The sequence below is a fragment of the Dermacentor andersoni genome, chromosome 3 (assembly GCF_023375885.2).
Source record: "Dermacentor andersoni chromosome 3, qqDerAnde1_hic_scaffold, whole genome shotgun sequence".
NCBI classification, from domain to species: domain Eukaryota; kingdom Metazoa; phylum Arthropoda; class Arachnida; order Ixodida; family Ixodidae; genus Dermacentor; species Dermacentor andersoni.
The window spans coordinates 23,879,490-23,896,699 of record NC_092816.1 but is presented as its reverse complement, the minus strand read 5'-3'; the positions used below and the strand labels follow the sequence as shown (position 1 = coordinate 23,896,699).

The following is a 17,210-nucleotide window of genomic DNA, read 5'->3' as shown; positions in this document are numbered from 1 at the left end:
ACGAGATGGCGCCAGGGTAGCGCACGTCGTGTGTGTGGAAACAAGGCTCTGCTAGAGCGGCGGCTGCTGTGAATCGCGCCCACGCGTCAGCGACGCGCGGTCTCTCGCGATCTCCCGATTAGCCAGGCAGTCGCGTCACGCTTCGCTCTGTTTGCAACGCACCGCACGAGACAGATTGTCCGCGCCAGACATTATATCGCGAAATGAAAACACGTATACAGCTGCGCTCTAATTTCGCATTAGGGAGTATCGTAATCGTCGGTGAATTTTTTAGCCCTTAGCCTGCCGTGCTTCAAATGTCCCACACAGTACCTGCACTGGTGAAAGCAGCTGCGACACTCTGTTCAGTGAAAGTATCTCTTTCCGCTAGCGCGTCTTCCAGTCATCGCATAATGCCATGTGTCGCAGCTTACGTTAGCCAAGCTATTTAAAGAAAAAAAAGATAGGTTAAAGAACAGTGCAAAATATGGTTATAAAACATGCGGTGCTGCGTCGTCAAATGCCTGACGACCAAGCACCCTAGGTCTTATAATCGTATCTTGCACCGTGTATTTTAAACCTTTTAACAGCTTGGATAACGTCAGCTGGGACACCCTATGCATACGCCCTTTCGAATCTGTCATAAAGTGTCGCTCAAAGCTGACGCGTTGTCTATACGCGAAGTATCTCTTACAAACAGATCGCTTGCCACCAGTGACTTAGCCAGCATAGAGGGTGGTGCTGCGTCCCATAATATTCTTGAATTGAGGATGCAGCTTAGTGCGCGTAAAGTACAAACAATAAATGGAAAGAACCGACAAAGATAGCACAGTTCCTGTCCACAAGTAAGCGGGGGTGTCTTGAGTTCAAAACCAGGTCTTCTTTTTTCTTTCGCTTTGTTTGTTAGCCCTAAAGGTGGCCATCCGAACCACCAGTGTTCCCGCCGTCAATGTGCTTGGTGTCGTTAATGGCCAAGTAGGTTCCTCCACGCGTCGGTATGATTCCCATGGCCGTGGTGGGAATGAACTTCTCCGACACTTTCTGGCCGAAGGATTCAAGCTTTCCCTTCTGCGTAGATAAAAGCAAATAAGAAAGGGCACCGATTATGGCGCATTGCACAACCAAGAGAATATATGCTTCTTAGTGACGGCAAGAGCCTTGAATTTGTCAGTTTTCTTTTTCTTTACTAAGCCTTATTTTACAAGACCGCACTAATTGTATAGCGACACGTCTGCAAAAGCAAAATGCGTCCTGTTTACATTTCAAACCATCTTTGAACTATCGGCGAACAGAAAAACTTCTATACTGCATACCGTTCCTCAATCATTCGCTTTTCTATCCCTATCGGAATAAAAAATGCTTTGTTTTTAGAATAAAAGAAGGTCGTTTTAATCGGTATTTTTGAAACGAGAACATATATATGAGTACTAGCTGTTCTTTAACTCCTCATAAAGCACAGTCAGTGATACCTTTGGGCCCATTATGCATTGGTGAGCTGAGGTTTTGTCTTAAACTTCAGCACATATTACGATAGACGTCTACAAAGAATCCGGACGTATTCAAACTAGTTTATACCCTATAGCTACTCACGAACAAATTTATCCCAGCTTTATCTCAGCTTTAACTATAGCCTATGCTATAATTACGTGGAGTCGTACGAAGAGCCTAGCTGCAGTTATTCAATCAGTTTATGCCGTTTCGTTTTTCATGTAACAGCCTCAAGGCTGCAACGTTTACACTAGCGACTCGCAGAGGTCGAGCAACCAACTTGGGCGCAAGTGGTCGCTTTGATCGAAAAGCGACTGTCGACAGTCGCAAACCTCCTGAGCCAATCAGCGGCGCTGGAGCAGGTCGTCTGTGTACACTGGCGCTTATATTTTACGGGAGGATGGCAGCGTGGCCAGATGGGAGCCGCATTTATCGCGAGACATTTCGGTGTGGCGACGGTCGCGTTGTGCGCGGCCTTTGAGATCGGGCAGCGTGCGCTGTTGAACGTGCAGGCTAGATCTCTGAGGCCTTACGTCGCTCTTGCCGGTATGAACATTGGTCACCGCGAGTCGCTCCTTGGTAGCCAGTCACCGTCCGTCGCGCTACTTATATCAGAAGCTGGTGCGAATGAGTCCTAAGCGGGCACACCGCGACAGAGGTTCAGCGAAACAGTAGCTAGTATGCCTTCAAAGCTGTATAACGATAAACAGTGATCGGACAGTTCGAAGTGTGCATACTTCTGCGATTCTTAAATCGCCGTAGAAGATGTAAATTTACCGTGTTGAAATCATTGTCCTTGCCGGCGACGTTCGTAGTGAACTGCCCAGAGGCCAGCTCTGGATGCACCCTGGCTTCGTTGAGAGCACAGTCGTGATAAGCGCACTTTGCGGCGCATGTGAGGAGCTGCGGGAGAAAGTGGAGGTATTTATGAGCGCAGCGCAAGCTACGTTTGTTTATAAATGCGGGCATCGCGGCTCTCGACGGTTCAATAAAGGCCCGCGGTAATCTGTGCTGGCGTCCTTGCGGAGGCTGCCATGCATTTGCGGTTCTCGCAAGCGTTTTGAAAAGCATGTTTGTTGCGCTTGCAGGGATGGGGAATGTTGAAACCTCACAGCTGTTACTGGAATACGGGATGCGTTCTGCAATAATCAGCTGCATGACAAGTTTTTTTTTTTTTTTATTTGTCACTCGAGGGAGTGAAACTGACAAGCTGACAGTTTGTACAAAATAAACGAGAATTTTACACTCTTTTGAAGAAAGTAATCAAGCGATTCAAATGAAATTTAATTCATTATCAAAGCAGCATACGGAAATATTCTCCAGTGACATTTAGAAAGGATTCTGCGAAGTAATGTTGAAATTATGTCTATTCCTGATTGAGGCTACAGCCCTTGCGGTCATCGCAAGCGTCGACAACGGAAATTTATTTGTGCTTGCGGCAGTTCGAAACCATTCCGCGGAAGGGTGTTAAAATCATGTAAAGCCTTGACGCTGCTGTACAAATTCATTTCAACAGTAAGCAAGCGTACAGCGAACTGACGTATCTTTTTAGTGTTGAATTGATTGTAACTTCTCGGCGTTTGAGTTTGCTAATTTTCCCCGCTTATCTTATTTATTGTATTTCTTTATTATTGTGATGACTTCCTAGCTGCATTTCTGCCTGCTTCGGTTCGTTTTGAGCATGACATCAGGCGTTCATGCGCTGCTTACGTAATTATTTTTTCTTTATTCGGTCCTGGTTAATTATTTACAGGTGAGATAGATTTGTCTATCAATCTCACCATAACCAATTCAGCCACAAATTACCTAATTTTATTCCAAGACACTGCAGACTTTACCGGGAAAAAAATCAAGATGCTAGAATTACCAGGCATACATTCTCTAGTAAACCTTCGTAATTACAGACTAATTAAAACTCGATTTAATGTAATTAATCAAAAGAGAACACACTTTTTTTTTCACAAAGAAATAAGACCCCTGTATGCCCTGAGGCATTTACCCTCGCATTAAAAAAAAAAAAAAGACTTGAAATAACAACTGAAAGCACATGCACAATTATTGGTTGTATGAGTCAAGATAAAGGGGAAAAAACTATTCCTTCATCATTGCCGACGGAACACGGCTCGTCAACGGTTCCGTCAAACGCGGTAGTGCCTTCAGTCAAGTGGTCGTCTGCTGCAATACTCGGCACACTGGAGTTAAACGGAGCCACATTGTGCATGCAGGCGGTTAATTTCACCTGCCGCTCAACGTTTGCACTTCCTTGCCATGCCACCGGACAGAAGGGGCAAAAACGGGCCACGCACACAAATGCGTACGCTGCAACTAAAGTGGGCAAATTGTACGCGTAATAAAGACCACTCCGGTCGTTAATCGTTTGCCCTGGTGTCACTCTGTTTGCTGCCACTTAAATTATGGGGTTTTACGTGCCAAAACCACTTTCTGATTATGAGGCACGCCGTAGTGGAGGACTCCGGAAATTTCGACCACCTGGGGTTCTTTAACGTGCACCTAAATATAAGTACACCGGTGTTTTCGCATTTCGCCCCCATCGAAATGCGGCCGCCGTGGCCGGGATTCGATCCCGTGACCTCGTGCTCAGCAGCCCAACACCATAGCCAGTGAGCAACCACGGCGGGTTTGCTGCCACTTTTGCGCCGTCAAAAATCGATACAAGGAAACGGAGGATTGCGCAGCCTCACCTGGGCGACGGCAGACAGTCCCGCCATGCCGCCCGTGCCCCCAAATAGCGAATGCAGCGGGGATAGTGACGACACTCTGGTGACAATGACAGGCGCCAGCGATGTCATGGGCGCCTTGGACGGGCCGAGAAGATTGGCCGTCGGAGCGTCGTCGCTGGCGTGCTTGACAAACGCGTCCATGTAATTGTTCAGCAGTAGGCCAGATGACGTGGTGAACATGCTGCCGAACCTGCGAATGAGAGAAGATGATTATAAAACGGCAAAGCTAAAAAAAATAAGGCACGCCTATGGCGTGACGCCTCGACCGACTCCGGCTGGTGCGTCCTAACTTCGTGCACCTATATACGCTATGACAGCGCTATATATATACGTAATTCCGGCTTAAACAAGTTGCATGTGATTATACCGGTTAAATAGACGCTAAAAAGCACCGCGAATTTGCACATATATGGTGGAAAGAACATTTAGAGTGAAGTTTCCTTCTCTGTGCATCGCGCCCGAAACGCCGCGCCGGTTTGTTACCATAGCATCCAGAATTTTAAACAAAAATGCTACATATTCCGACCGTTGTTATTCAGAAAAGTCACTTGAAGATCATTAGGTGGAGTCTCCACTTTCTACAGAACGCAGTTATTATCCTCGTTTACTGATAAACTATCAACTAGTACAGAGTAGACTCTGTGAAAATGACATGACGACCCGAGAAGCGAGCGTGGTAGCTTCAATCCAGTGTTTCGTTCATGAGTCCTTTCTGGCTTACCAAGGTTCCGCTTGCAGCAAGGTAAACTGACGATTACGGTATTCTAGTATTAGAATTTACTATTGCTGCTTAATTTTCCTCTTAATTGTCCCTAATAACCGATACCGCGAGGTGCGCATTTAGAATATAACAGATTGGGAATGAGCCTTAGAAATTTGCAAGCAGGATGGTGCCTGCTGACGCAAGACCGGCATGGTTGGAAATCGCTGGGAGATGCCAAGCTCCTTTCTGCAGTGCACATAAAGATTGGATGATGATGATGATGATGATGATGATGAATTGGGTCACTATGTGAAATACGACATGCCCGCGCCAGCCGGGCGACGACGCGCCGAAAACACACTGAAAATGTGTTTCCAACTGTTATAAACCATTCTACAACTCGCGAGGGAGTTTTCTGCATTTCACATTTGCCGAAATAGTGGCGGCACCAGTCGTGGTACAAATGAAGGCGTCGAAGTGCTCGTTTCATAGGATGTGGCTTGTTTCTTGAGCACGGTTTCACCACAAAAGCCACGTCTACGTTTTGCATGTCATAAGACAAGCAAACTGTACTCGTATGTGAGCTGTTTGCAAAGAATGACCACGCCGCCGCCATTAGTTCAACAAACTGTCTCACCGAAAACGCGGTATTACAGTTACGAGAGTGGGTCATGGCGACTAAACGCGTAGGACAAGCATCTGACCAAATGAATAAAATGGCAGAGACCGACAGAAAACGGGATGTTACGAGGTAAACTTTATAGCGAATAGGGCGCTGTAGAGAGGAAGACGATCACGACACCACTCATGCTATTGTAGTGTCCAAGGCAGTCGCGCTGTTTCATGGTACGTGCAGTCAGCGTGACAATAACCACCCAGACAACGCTCGAAAAAAAAAGAAAGAAAGGAAATTTGAATGCACTAACCACAAATGAACTCCGTGCATGGAATTAATTATAGTTAAGGCATCTGCACTGTCAGCCAGGTCATATGAATGAAATCCATGCAGCGGGTATTACTTTAGGATGCGTGTTAAATATAAAGCTAGCTGACAAAGTTACAAGAGATGCACGACGATACCAGCTGGGGTAATAACACGGTGAGCAGCGTGCACAACGGGGCAAGTTACCGGAGAGAGAGGACGAGGTCAGGTACTCTGACCTCGCCTTCCAATTATGTTGGCTTTTCTTGCGTTTTCTAGCCGGCTAGCCGAGCATCTTCCAACTCGTGGATAACTTTCTGCTGGGGCAACGAAGGAAAAGCTACGGAGGCAAATCTCCGAAAAAAGAGCGCTCTTGAAAGAAGTTCCACATCATCATCCGCGTAATCTTAAACTAAAGAAGAGAACACATCAACATGTGTTATATACAACAGCAAATTAAGGCAGAAACGCGCCTAAAGTTTACTTTTTTTTATCATTTGGCAGCAGTATTGCATGCGCGCAAAAGCTCCGCCCCTGTAGCTTTCTCTCCTGCGCCATGGAAAGCTTTCCGCAAGTAAAGCACTGGTATTTCGGGTCAGCGGCCCTTTACACTGTGCAGCAGAATAGCCAGCGCATTTGTGCTGTTCGTATCACCTGTCCAGTTGTCTGTGTCGTTTACCACGTTATGATGCAACCGATAATCTCAAGCACATGAAATGGTGCACGCACTCGCTATTGAGGCTGGAGGTGATCGAGAAGGCATCGCCGTTGGGAGCGATAATGCACAGGTGGGCGCCGCCGTAGTCTTGGGCGAAAACGTGCCTCAGGCCGTAGGCTTCGGCGTCCTCCAGTGGGCGATGGCTGTCCAGCGTCTTATTAATTTTGTCAATTATTTCTTTGAAGATCACGTTCTCGTTCTGCAAGATTTTTAAAAAATAAACGAAATTATTCCCGGCAATAAATGAGAAGGACGTACCTCTGCTTCTCCCATGCTCTGGCTCACAACCTAGGTTGCAGCGCAATAAGGTATAATGCGTCGAGCTCTGGGATCGCGGTTGTCGGTTCAATTACTGGCGGCGGCTGTCGCGGCTCTCCGACGCCGGAAAAATACGGTGACACAAAACGCTAAACGACTTTCTGCTTACTAATCCTTTGTTTTCGTTCATATTTTGAATCAGTGCGCGGGAACTTTTCTTTTTTGCTTTTGCCTTCTTGCGCATCATTCAAAAGTCCCTTGATTACGGCAGAAGTTGCCCGACTGCTATCTCTGCCTGACACCCGCAAGAACCCCGTGAGAACTCGACTGACAGCGATGCAAAGTATGCTTATCTCATGAACGAATGCGGACAAAGAAACGCAATTTCGCTGTGAAATTTTAGCAAAACGAGCGCACTCGGTAAGTGTTCAGCTTTCTTTCGTGGTTGTCAAAATACTTACCGTGATGGCTAAGTGGCTATGGCGTTGTGCTGCTAAGCACGAGATCGCGGATTCAATTGCCAGCCGCAGCGGCCCATTCAGACGAGAGCGGAATGCAGAAACTCTCGTGCATTTTTAAGGAACCCCAGATGGTCAGAGCTGTGGCTAGACCACGGTGGGCTGGGCAGCGCTAAAGCATTCCATCCACGCGCCAAACGTGTATGCAGGGGCTTGAGACCGCACGAGCCGCGCATTCCCCATCGCAGCCGGGAGAACAGCGACAGCGTTAATTAACGCGCTTCGAGTTTACGTACACCTTCTGTCCCAGCGAACGTTCGTCAAGCTGTTCAACGACAAAAAAAAAAAAGAAATGCACGGTGCAAGATACACTTATAAAATCTACGCTGTTTAATGGTCTGACGGAAGGTCTGACGACCGAACACCGTAGGCCTTAAAATGGCATCTTGCACCGTGTTGTTGAAATCCAGAATAAAATTCAGAAACAATCGCAAAAGTATCTGTTGCTTAGCAGAAAGCGCTGAAATGGTGAATACCTTAGACTGGATTGAGGCAAATGAAGCTGAGCTTGCGCGCGCTTACGTTTCGTGACTTTTCTTCGTCCCCGAAATCTGCTCTTCTGGCGTACGCAAACTTCAGCGTCTCGACGAGCCTACAAGAAAGGACATGTGCTTGTAGAGACACGGGAATACGCGCGCGAGTCGTCATGCTATGGAGTGGATGCTAAGTTAAAGCGATGACTTGGCATTGAAACGTAGTTACTGCTGGCGTTGAACTGGCCTGGCATTATAAGATCACCATTTTCTGCCCGCATTTTGAAGCACCCTTCGTGCTGTCTATACAGGGACATTAGAGGAGCTTTCACAGCAAGCAGGTTGAGAAAGGGTGGGAGCTCATGGTTACCTGTGTAGGTCCCCGCCGGACATCTGCAAAACGCTGGAAGACTCTGGATCCAAGAAGATGGCGTAGCTTAAGGAGAAAGAGAAATAGAGCACCGCCAGGTTTTGGTACAGCCGCAACTCCGACACTCCTACTTGCGTTTGCGATGACTCTAAGCGGAAATGAATAAAACAGCACCTTAATTTAAATGTAACAACTCTTATGAATACATATATTTAGTAATCTATGACGAAGCTCGTAGCCTGGTGTGCAACAACACCGTTTTGCGTTGCTTAACATACATAATAAATACAATGAAATTAGGACGCAGTGAAGGAACACATGGGATGGGCACTGGCTCGTTATTTTGCGTAATAAGGAAGCCAGCTATAAGCGGCTTCTCTGGCTCAACTGCCGGTAGTCGTTTACAGTAAGGGCAGAGCGCTGAGCACGAGGTCGCGGGATCGAATCCCGGCCACGGCGGCGTGCCTCATAATCAGAAAGTGGTTTTGGCACGTAAACCACGTAATTTTTTTTACAGCAAGGCTCCACCCAGCGGCGGAATTCCGGTGTGGATTTTCTTTAACACCAGGTGCCGACATAATTCTTGCCTGCCTTGGAATGCGTGAGCATTCATAGGCAATCAGTGGCAAGCACATCTATATATATATATATATATATATATATATATATATATATATATATATATATATATATATATATATATATATATATATATATATCGCGGTTCGTGCGAAAGAGCAATGCGTGCGGACCGTGGCGAAGTGAGCGGGCACAGCTCTATATGCATCGGCTTCGCAATGCGTCAGCATCTTCGGCGGTGGCACACGGAAAGGAAGCGCCGTCGTCCTTGATAAGCGATAGGCCCTGTAGAGCGCTGCAAAACGATAGCGCACGAGCGCAGTCACATGGTTTTATTTCATATTACGTGGGCTTTCTTTAAGCGCCAAAAAAAAAAAAAAAAAGATCGCCACGCAGCATGTACAGTACGTTGCCACAAAAGATTGGATCGATCGTTTCAGAAACCCCTCTACAACACAACGAAACGCATTTGGCCCTAAAGTGAATATTAAATTTTTGCATAATTCATCTTAGTTAATTAAGAGGAATAGAAAAATACTCTAAAGAGCGCCACATGATGGCAAATCATATGCCGTTGGTTTCATTCAGCTGCGGCTAAGCACTTTCTTTTAAATCATTGGCACAATTTACGTTAAGCTCCTCGTATACGCAAGAAATATATTGTGCCTCGAATCCATAGTGACCATCACTTCTGCGGAGCGAATTTTTCGGAATAGTTAACTTCAGTATAGATACCCCGTCTGCGCTCCCTTCAGCACTGCAACTGTTAACATATGGGAACGAGAATCTAGCTGGAATTGAATTGTCAGCTGCGTTTTTTTTTTTTTTCTCGTTCTAGCGTGTAATACGAAACTAATGTATGTGACCATTTCAGGCGGTAGGATTAAGACAGCGCAGTGGCTTACAGTATGCGCTTGTTAGTTTTTGAAGAGCAGCTTTTTCGCATTACGAATACTCCGCCGATTACAAGTGGTACATCCCATATCACTTGGAGTGTGAGCATACCGGGAAAGAATGAGGAGGAAGTTGGACGTCGTCAGGTGAAGCGATGGAAAAGGTATACATACATACGAACAGAGCGCTGCATATTGTGTTTTTAGGTCGATTTATGCGAATGCTGCTATTCCTTATGGCTGTTTGCACTGCTGTTGCTTTTATTTTTGGGGGTGCTCCTGTACGGACTCCCTTACTCGAGAGATATCTGTGCCACGGCTGCACCCAGCAGGGTTCCACTGCCTGGGATGGGCGCCGAGTGGAACACTCGGCCGTTGGGGAGGTCCACTCTGACGGTGTCCATCCACTTGGACGAGTAACCGGACAAGTCATCCGCGCTCATCGTTCCACCTGCGTTGCAAATGCGTATACGAAAATCTGGCGCCCAGTGCGCTGCGATTATTAAAATAGGCTTGCACGAGAACAGTTAAATGCTTATGGGCCATGGCAGGGGCATTCAAGGCAGAAAATGGTTCTACCCTAAACGTAATGTTTCCAACTGGCTGGAGGGTAAATTTGAAACACCATGTTCCCATCTAGCCTATAGCTTTCCGCATCATCTACTGAGCTTCATAGTCCAGTTTTCGTCCTGTCATATCTTTAGAGCACTGGAAATATACAATAATTACAAGCTTCCGAGAACAGAACTGACTAGGTGCTAAGAGATGGTGCGCATTTCTTCTGTTGTTATAGCCACTACACACCACTTTTTGGGATATCAAACTAGCCTAGACGGTCCCTTTATAAAAATGAATCTACATAACGTGTCCTAGTCCAGCGTTCTTCCTGTCGTATCTTTAAAGCGCTGGAAATATCAAATAATCAAGTGTTATAGAGCCTTCTGCTTTCAAATATTCTTTTTTATCATTTTGCCTGGACAAAATATACGAAAAGCCTGCCCTAAACAGTATTTCACACGCCTACTTTTTGTCTATCTCTGGTCCATAGGCATTCAAATGTTTGTTTTTCGAAAGTGTATAGGCAATCATCTCCATGAGCGCAATGCCATAAATCTTGCCGGTGTCTATGGATTGTGCGTAGACTTCATAGAAATGTGCGTATCGACATTCTATAGTATACTTTTTACTGAGGGACTAAACACGTTTTTGCGAGGGACGGTGCCACGTTTTTCTTTAGGTGGTATTGTGAGATCTACAGGTGAAATGCAAAGATAGAAATGTTTGTCATCGGAGAGACAGGGGTACCAGCCTTGTGGCGCTGCTATAGCGAAATGCAAAACCACCCCGCTGCGTTACCTACCACCATCCTTGATGCTCTCGATTATGTCTTTGGACAGCTCTCCCTCGTACAGATACTGGGCGCCGTGGATCGCCAGGTCGCTAAGAGTGTCCCCCAGTGCGCCTTGTACCAGTTGGTCCCCGTTCTTCAGCACGGTGTTGGTCGCCGTGTTCCAGAATCGCGTCCTGAGAAGCCCGTGTGAATAGAAACCACTCGCTGAAGATACACCTCGTTATATCGCTTTGTGCACCTTCATATTGCTTATGTACATAGTTCCTAGGCAGCTACCAATAAGGTCCCCAGACTTTACTGCATCAGGCTTACCACGACAGAGAGTGAACAAGGCAGAGCAATCACCCTAACAGCAATCCTTACAAGGCAGAGGTACACAGGAAGGCGGAGAGTCTGGGGACCTGAAGTTGTCAACAAGGGTTGACTCTGGAGCCAGGATTTTGATAAGGGGAGTTGTGTTGAGTAAGTGCATTACTTTACTGCATTAACTGTTACAAGGACAAAGCAGCTGCGTTTTCGGCGTCGCCTTATATTGTAGTGTCAATACAATAGCTCTTCGGTAATTATTGCCATCATGTCGTGATGACGACATGCTAATATGTATAAAACAGCTAGCACGAAAACAATTCACATAAGGTAATTGCAAATCATGCAATAATGCAAAAAAAATTTGCCAGCTATGTAAAAGCCTTCAAGCGTATACGGACAAAACCAAACATCGAGCAGCCTGTAATTCACAGATGGTTCACATGATTCTTCGAGTTTATTTGTGTGTGTTTGTGTATGGATGTGTTAGGCGCGCCACAATGCGATGTCTTGCAGCGCATACAGAATGTCGCGCAACTTGTTGATGTCAGCGCGTCGCACTTTGGGGTCGAACTGATTTTTAAAATTTTTTTTTAGTGTGCGTGTGTTTTGCTGTTGAACAACAAGTGGTCGAACTGAGAACCCACTTAAGGTCCGCGTTGGCGTTGATGTTGGCGCTGTGTCTCTCCAACGTGCGTCCCAGGTGGGGCCCAATGGCGAAGCCCTCCCTGGCCAGGCGGATGGCCGGGTCGAAAAGCCGGTACCACTCGAGAACGCCCAATTCCTTGTGGATCCTCTCGTAGCCGTCCATGGCACCCGGCACGATTGAGGCCGTGGCGCCTGTGGCAGCGACGATCATCGCCGGCCGATTAAGTAAACACGAGAGTAATCCCATTTGCGTGATTCTTTGTTAGTCTGAGCTCACTGAAAAACCAAAAAGAGTGCTGCAGAGTGGCTACTGTTTAACGGGAAATAGTAAAGGTATTCAGTATAAGTGGCGCTGCATGGTGATGCTGAATCTACATCGTTGTAAAATGTTCGATGCGAAGATCTCATAAGATTATGTTTACTCTGTTCTGAAGTGCCGTTACATGCTGAGCGTCAAATGCTATATAACTCGTTGTAGTGGGATGGGCCCAGGCAGGCACTTTTGCCTTTTGCCTTCCTCCTGAATGCTGAAGTGTACATGTAGTCATTCTCTTTGAATACACTTCTCTAAGGATTCTGTCGAGAGAGGTATGCGCAATATTTTACAACCGGTATGAGTACAAAATATTTGAGCTAATACACATCTGATATCATTTTGTCATAGTAACCGTTTATGAATTTCGAAAGGGAGCAGAAGGTAATCATATGAACACAGCTCGAGCACTCAATTATGCGAACACTGATGGTAGCGTTTACCTGTAATCAGTATTTCTGGAGTTCCGCGGGCAAAACCAGGTGTCTCTCAGAGCGTACGACATAGTCAGTGAATTGGATGCAAATAATGGAAACAAATGGGACCATGGATAAATATCCACGGTCATTTTTGTTTCCATTGAAGAATTAGAAGAAAGAAATTAGAAGGGAAAATCTGTACGATAACAGGATAACCTTGCCATTTGATGCTCGAGCTTGTTGCCTAAGGACAAAAGCATACCGGAGCAAATATCGGCAACTAGATGAGGCATGTATGCTGCAGCAAAAATCCGGAGACCACTCAGCATATCCTAATAGAATGCGAAGGGATTCGCCCAGTAAGACCCGTAGGTAACGTACACCTTCCAAGAGTGCTTGGATTTAAAGTAAACGGAAGCATCAACCGGTCAGCAGTCGAGATAAGCAAGAGATGTTTAGAGTATTGCTGGAAAAAAAGCAGGAAATAGAATGACAGTACAGGGTCCGTTACAGCCATAGGTACTGGTACAAGGTGGATAGAGAAGTTTGGAGGAAGAGAAAAAAGATTAAAGACATGTTTACAAAAATGCTAGAATGAAAAGCATGATAGCCTACCTTAGTAACGGAAGCAGGCTAGGTGATGACTTGTCACCACCCCGTCAGTCACCACCCCGTCATCATCATCATCATCATCATCATAGTTGCCAACGATTGCTCAAGAAAAGTACCGGTGATGAGTATAATGTGTGTAGAGCGTGAGCGACGTCATCCCTCCATGTAGCTGTTTTCTCAACGTATAAGTCATATGGAGTCTAAAACATGGCTGATGTCAAAGCTGGCGAGCGCCTTCGACTGTCTATATTTGTACTGGATGTCGTTTCCAGCGTGCAACGTATCTATTATAACTGATAACTGACAGTTAACTACATCAGCGACTGCAGGAAAAGCTCCAAGTAAAGTATGTCTGCAGAGCTTTTTCAGGCGTGATTGACGTCTGTTTATTCTTGTTTTGTTTTAGGTGTAGAAAAAGAAAGTTGGTCCCAGAGATGGTGCATGCGAAGCGTGAGGGTTCCGTGACAGATAAATCTTCGAAATAATTTGCAGGTTACTACTGGCCATATTAATAACTTGCAGCCCATAGGACGAAACGAAAAAAACAAACAAATATAAAATAGGGCTTCAAGCGAGACAGAATAATGCCTGGTCTATTTTCTTCTTTTATTTCGTCATGCTCTTTCCGTCTGTCTCATATTTCGTATGGTGCCGGTAACAGCGTATTCGAATGGCATGCAACAAGGTTACTGCGACTCCACTTGACTGCCCTGTCATTTTAATTGGGTACACTGATTTTAGTTATCTATTGGGAGAGCTGACTAACGCCCCCATTTTCTCTCAATGAGAACTCTTTATCAGTCTTACGCAGAGTTTCTAAAAAACGCATGTCGCTTGGATAAATATTATAGTGTCGGAAAACATAAACGTAGCTGCTTCCACAGAAAAAAAGAGGAGTTATGCGGAATACGTAATGGGGCAGAGCTGGTAAACTGTGGTCCATTAGAGTTGTAGAGCGTGTGCCAAAACGAGGGACACACTGCCGAGCAGTTGCAGATGACTACGTGGCATGACGAAAAAATATAGATGCCACCAAATGCAGTGAACTGACGCAAGCACGATGATTGGAGATCGCTGGGAAAGGCCTTCGTCCTGCAGTGAACATAACATAGGCTGATGATGATGATGGAATGTTAAATTACTGGTCTACGACTTAATGCGAAGAGGAGCGAAATTATGAACTCATCAGTCTTGCTTACTCATTCACTCGCTCCATCATTCATGTCATATCCATAGTCAATTTACGATTGTGTTTGTCTATCAGTAATGGCCAACGGGCACGCGGAATCGATCGCACAGTGATTTCCGTGGCCAAAAGACTACTGTAAGTTTTTTTTTTTGTGCCTAATCAACCTGTCAGTCCATGTATCGCCACCGGGACGTGAGTACGTCGTCCCAGTTTAAACAGATAATGAATTACTCTTTTTAATGACGTTATTATTCACTCACCATATTTGTAGAGGGTTGCATTAGAAGAGAACATGTCCGGTTTTGCTGCAGAAGGCGATCTTCCGATAGAGTTTAAAGTGTAGACTTGCTGAGCAGTACTGCATTTAAAGATAAGCACGTATCAAAATGCGAAAACGCTGTTTTTCTGCTTAGCAGGATAGTAATCTATGGGTCTTGCTCGCACGTATCGGAGAACGAGCAGCGTTCTGTGTAGCTTCTGACCGGGCCGTAATTGAAAGAACAATCAACCTTGACTTTAACCTCGAAGAATGGCTAATTTTGTAATATGAGTGAGAAAAATAAAGGGGAGGGGGGCGATGGTGTAGAGTGTTTTAGGAGACATCCTATTGGCAATATCATCAGAAGCCAACAAACACTGACACCAAGGACAACATAGAGGAAATTTCTTGTACTTAATAAATGGAATAAAGAAACGATGAATTAATGGAAATTAAAGTGGATGAAAAAAACAACTTTCCGCAAGTGGGAACCGAACCCACAACCTTCGCATTTCGCGTGCGATGCTCTACCAATTGAGCTACAGCGGCACTGTTTCCCCGTCCACTTTCTTGGGTATTTACGTGTACTAGTAGAACTCTGGGAGTGTTAGCCAGCGCCACCACTCACAGACCTTGGCGGCGGACGTGGAACGTCCTCTTTGCCGCAGGCGTCAGGAGAACGTGCTCTTTTTGGGTGAAGGCAACTGGTCAATTAACCCACATATGCTACCTGAAGGCATAAATGTAGCCGGATTCGAGACCCTCGTTATGTAATAAACGAGAAGAAAGGGGGTTAACCGAGGGGCCCGGTGGGAACCGAACCCACAACCATCGTGACATGCGAAGGTTGTGGGTTCGGTTCCCACCTGCGGCAAGTTTTTTATCATCCAATTTAATTTCCATTAATTCATCGTTTCTTTATTTCATTTATTAAGCACAAGAAATTTCCCCTATGTTGTCCTTGGTGTCAGTGTTTGGCAATGACATTTACAATTTGACAATTTTGACAATTAATTTGGCAATGACTTTCGCAACACTATTCAGGTCTGCGTACGGCCGCAAACTGCAGACAACCGGTACAGAGGAGATTTCCTATCAATTATTTTTTGCAGCGACGCTGTATATAGCTAGCCGATTCGTCCGCCAGTCCGTCCGTGTGTCGGTCGCTTCTACGCCGAAAACACCTCCGGCGCAACCCCATCCGCTCGCGCAGAGAGAGAGAGAGAGGGAGAGAGAGAGAGAGAGAGGAGAGAGAAGGGGCGGACGAATAGCCAACACCACCTAGATAGCACAAGGCCTGTTTATTCCTATCCATGACGTCACGCTACCTGGCCAAAAATTTCCATTGACAAGGCTGGCGTGATGAAAACGGTGACGTAAAAATCAGTGTTGCCTACTCGGGAGCATCCCCATTTATTCCGATCCATGACGTCATGCTTCCTGGCCAGAAATTTCCTTTGACAAGGCTGGCGTGATGAAAGCGGTGACGTAAAAATCACCGTTGCCTACTCAGGAGCATCCCCATTAGATTTTATGGCAATCGGGCCAGGTAACATGACGTCGTGGATCGGAGTGAAGAGGCATTGTGCTATCCAGGTGGTGTTGGATTAGCTGCGCCAGTAGTGACGTTGCTGATCTCCGTCGCAGCTGAGCGCGCGCGCAGCAGTTTCTCTTCGGCTCCGCAATGGGTACGCCACGAGTCGTATACGTACTCCTTAGGAGCAGGCAACTTTCGATAAGTAACGCCACGAGCAGAACCGAGAACGAGCTCGTCTACGCCATGACGATGCTGCAGCCCGGGCACAAGAACAGCCTCGTGCAGTCGAGCGCAAGCAGCAACTGCGTACCGAGGATCTGGCAGGGCAGCCTACCAAGCCGTCGTTTAATGAACCCCCAGGATGAACCCAATGATAAACACCGGGGCCGCACGTTTAAGCTTCGCTGGTTAACCATCTGTACAGAGTGCTAGGGCGGTGATTTTTTCTTTGTTGTACTGGTTGCACTACTCTGCTTATGAGTCGTGTATTATTTCATTGCACTCCATCACAACATAATAGCTTCAGGCTATCACGGATATACAATCCGTGAGGCTCCATTTCTTTTTTGCGCATGTTACCCTATCGACCTTTCAGATGGCCTTACTAATCAGCCCATCGCTTTCAAGCTTGACGTACGCGTAGGGGATTGATCGGTGGTTGTTTTTTACAGTGTAAGCTGTTATGGGCTCATTCCAACAGCCGTTTCAGGTGGCGATAGTGTCCGCCTCCGCCGCCACCGGTGTCCGGTGTGCGTAACAGCTATCGCCGGAAGTGAGAAAAAAAAATACCCAGTTCCCGCCGGGATCAAACCCGGGCCCGCTGCGCGGGAATGAGCTACTCCACCATTGAGCCACGCCTGCGCTTGCTAGCATGCAGCGGGAAAATGCCCTAAAAACGCGTCAAGCCAACACGACCTAGATAGCACAAGGCCTG

At 46.3% G+C, this 17,210-nt stretch overlaps 2 protein-coding genes across 2 annotated transcripts; both read right to left on the bottom strand.

Annotated features, from left to right (window-relative positions):
* Positions 1-718: 718 nt before the first annotated feature.
* LOC126520753 (scoloptoxin SSD14-like) lies at positions 719-8,287 on the bottom strand. The gene is made up of 5 exons (XM_055078439.2): positions 7,850-8,287; positions 6,563-6,750; positions 4,170-4,398; positions 2,245-2,370; positions 719-1,047 (listed from the first exon to the last, which is right to left on the bottom strand). Exons 1-5 carry the CDS (start codon positions 7,973-7,975, stop codon positions 889-891), a joined length of 828 nt encoding a protein of 275 aa, XP_054934414.2. The 5' UTR covers positions 7,976-8,287; the 3' UTR covers positions 719-888.
* A 1,648-nt stretch (positions 8,288-9,935) lies between these two features.
* On the bottom strand, positions 9,936-12,158 carry LOC129388292 (scoloptoxin SSD14-like). The gene is made up of 3 exons (XM_055078444.2): positions 11,947-12,158; positions 11,003-11,166; positions 9,936-10,093 (listed from the first exon to the last, which is right to left on the bottom strand). Exons 1-3 carry the CDS (start codon positions 12,156-12,158, stop codon positions 9,936-9,938), a joined length of 534 nt encoding a protein of 177 aa, XP_054934419.2.
* Between the last annotated feature and the right edge of the window lie 5,052 nt (positions 12,159-17,210).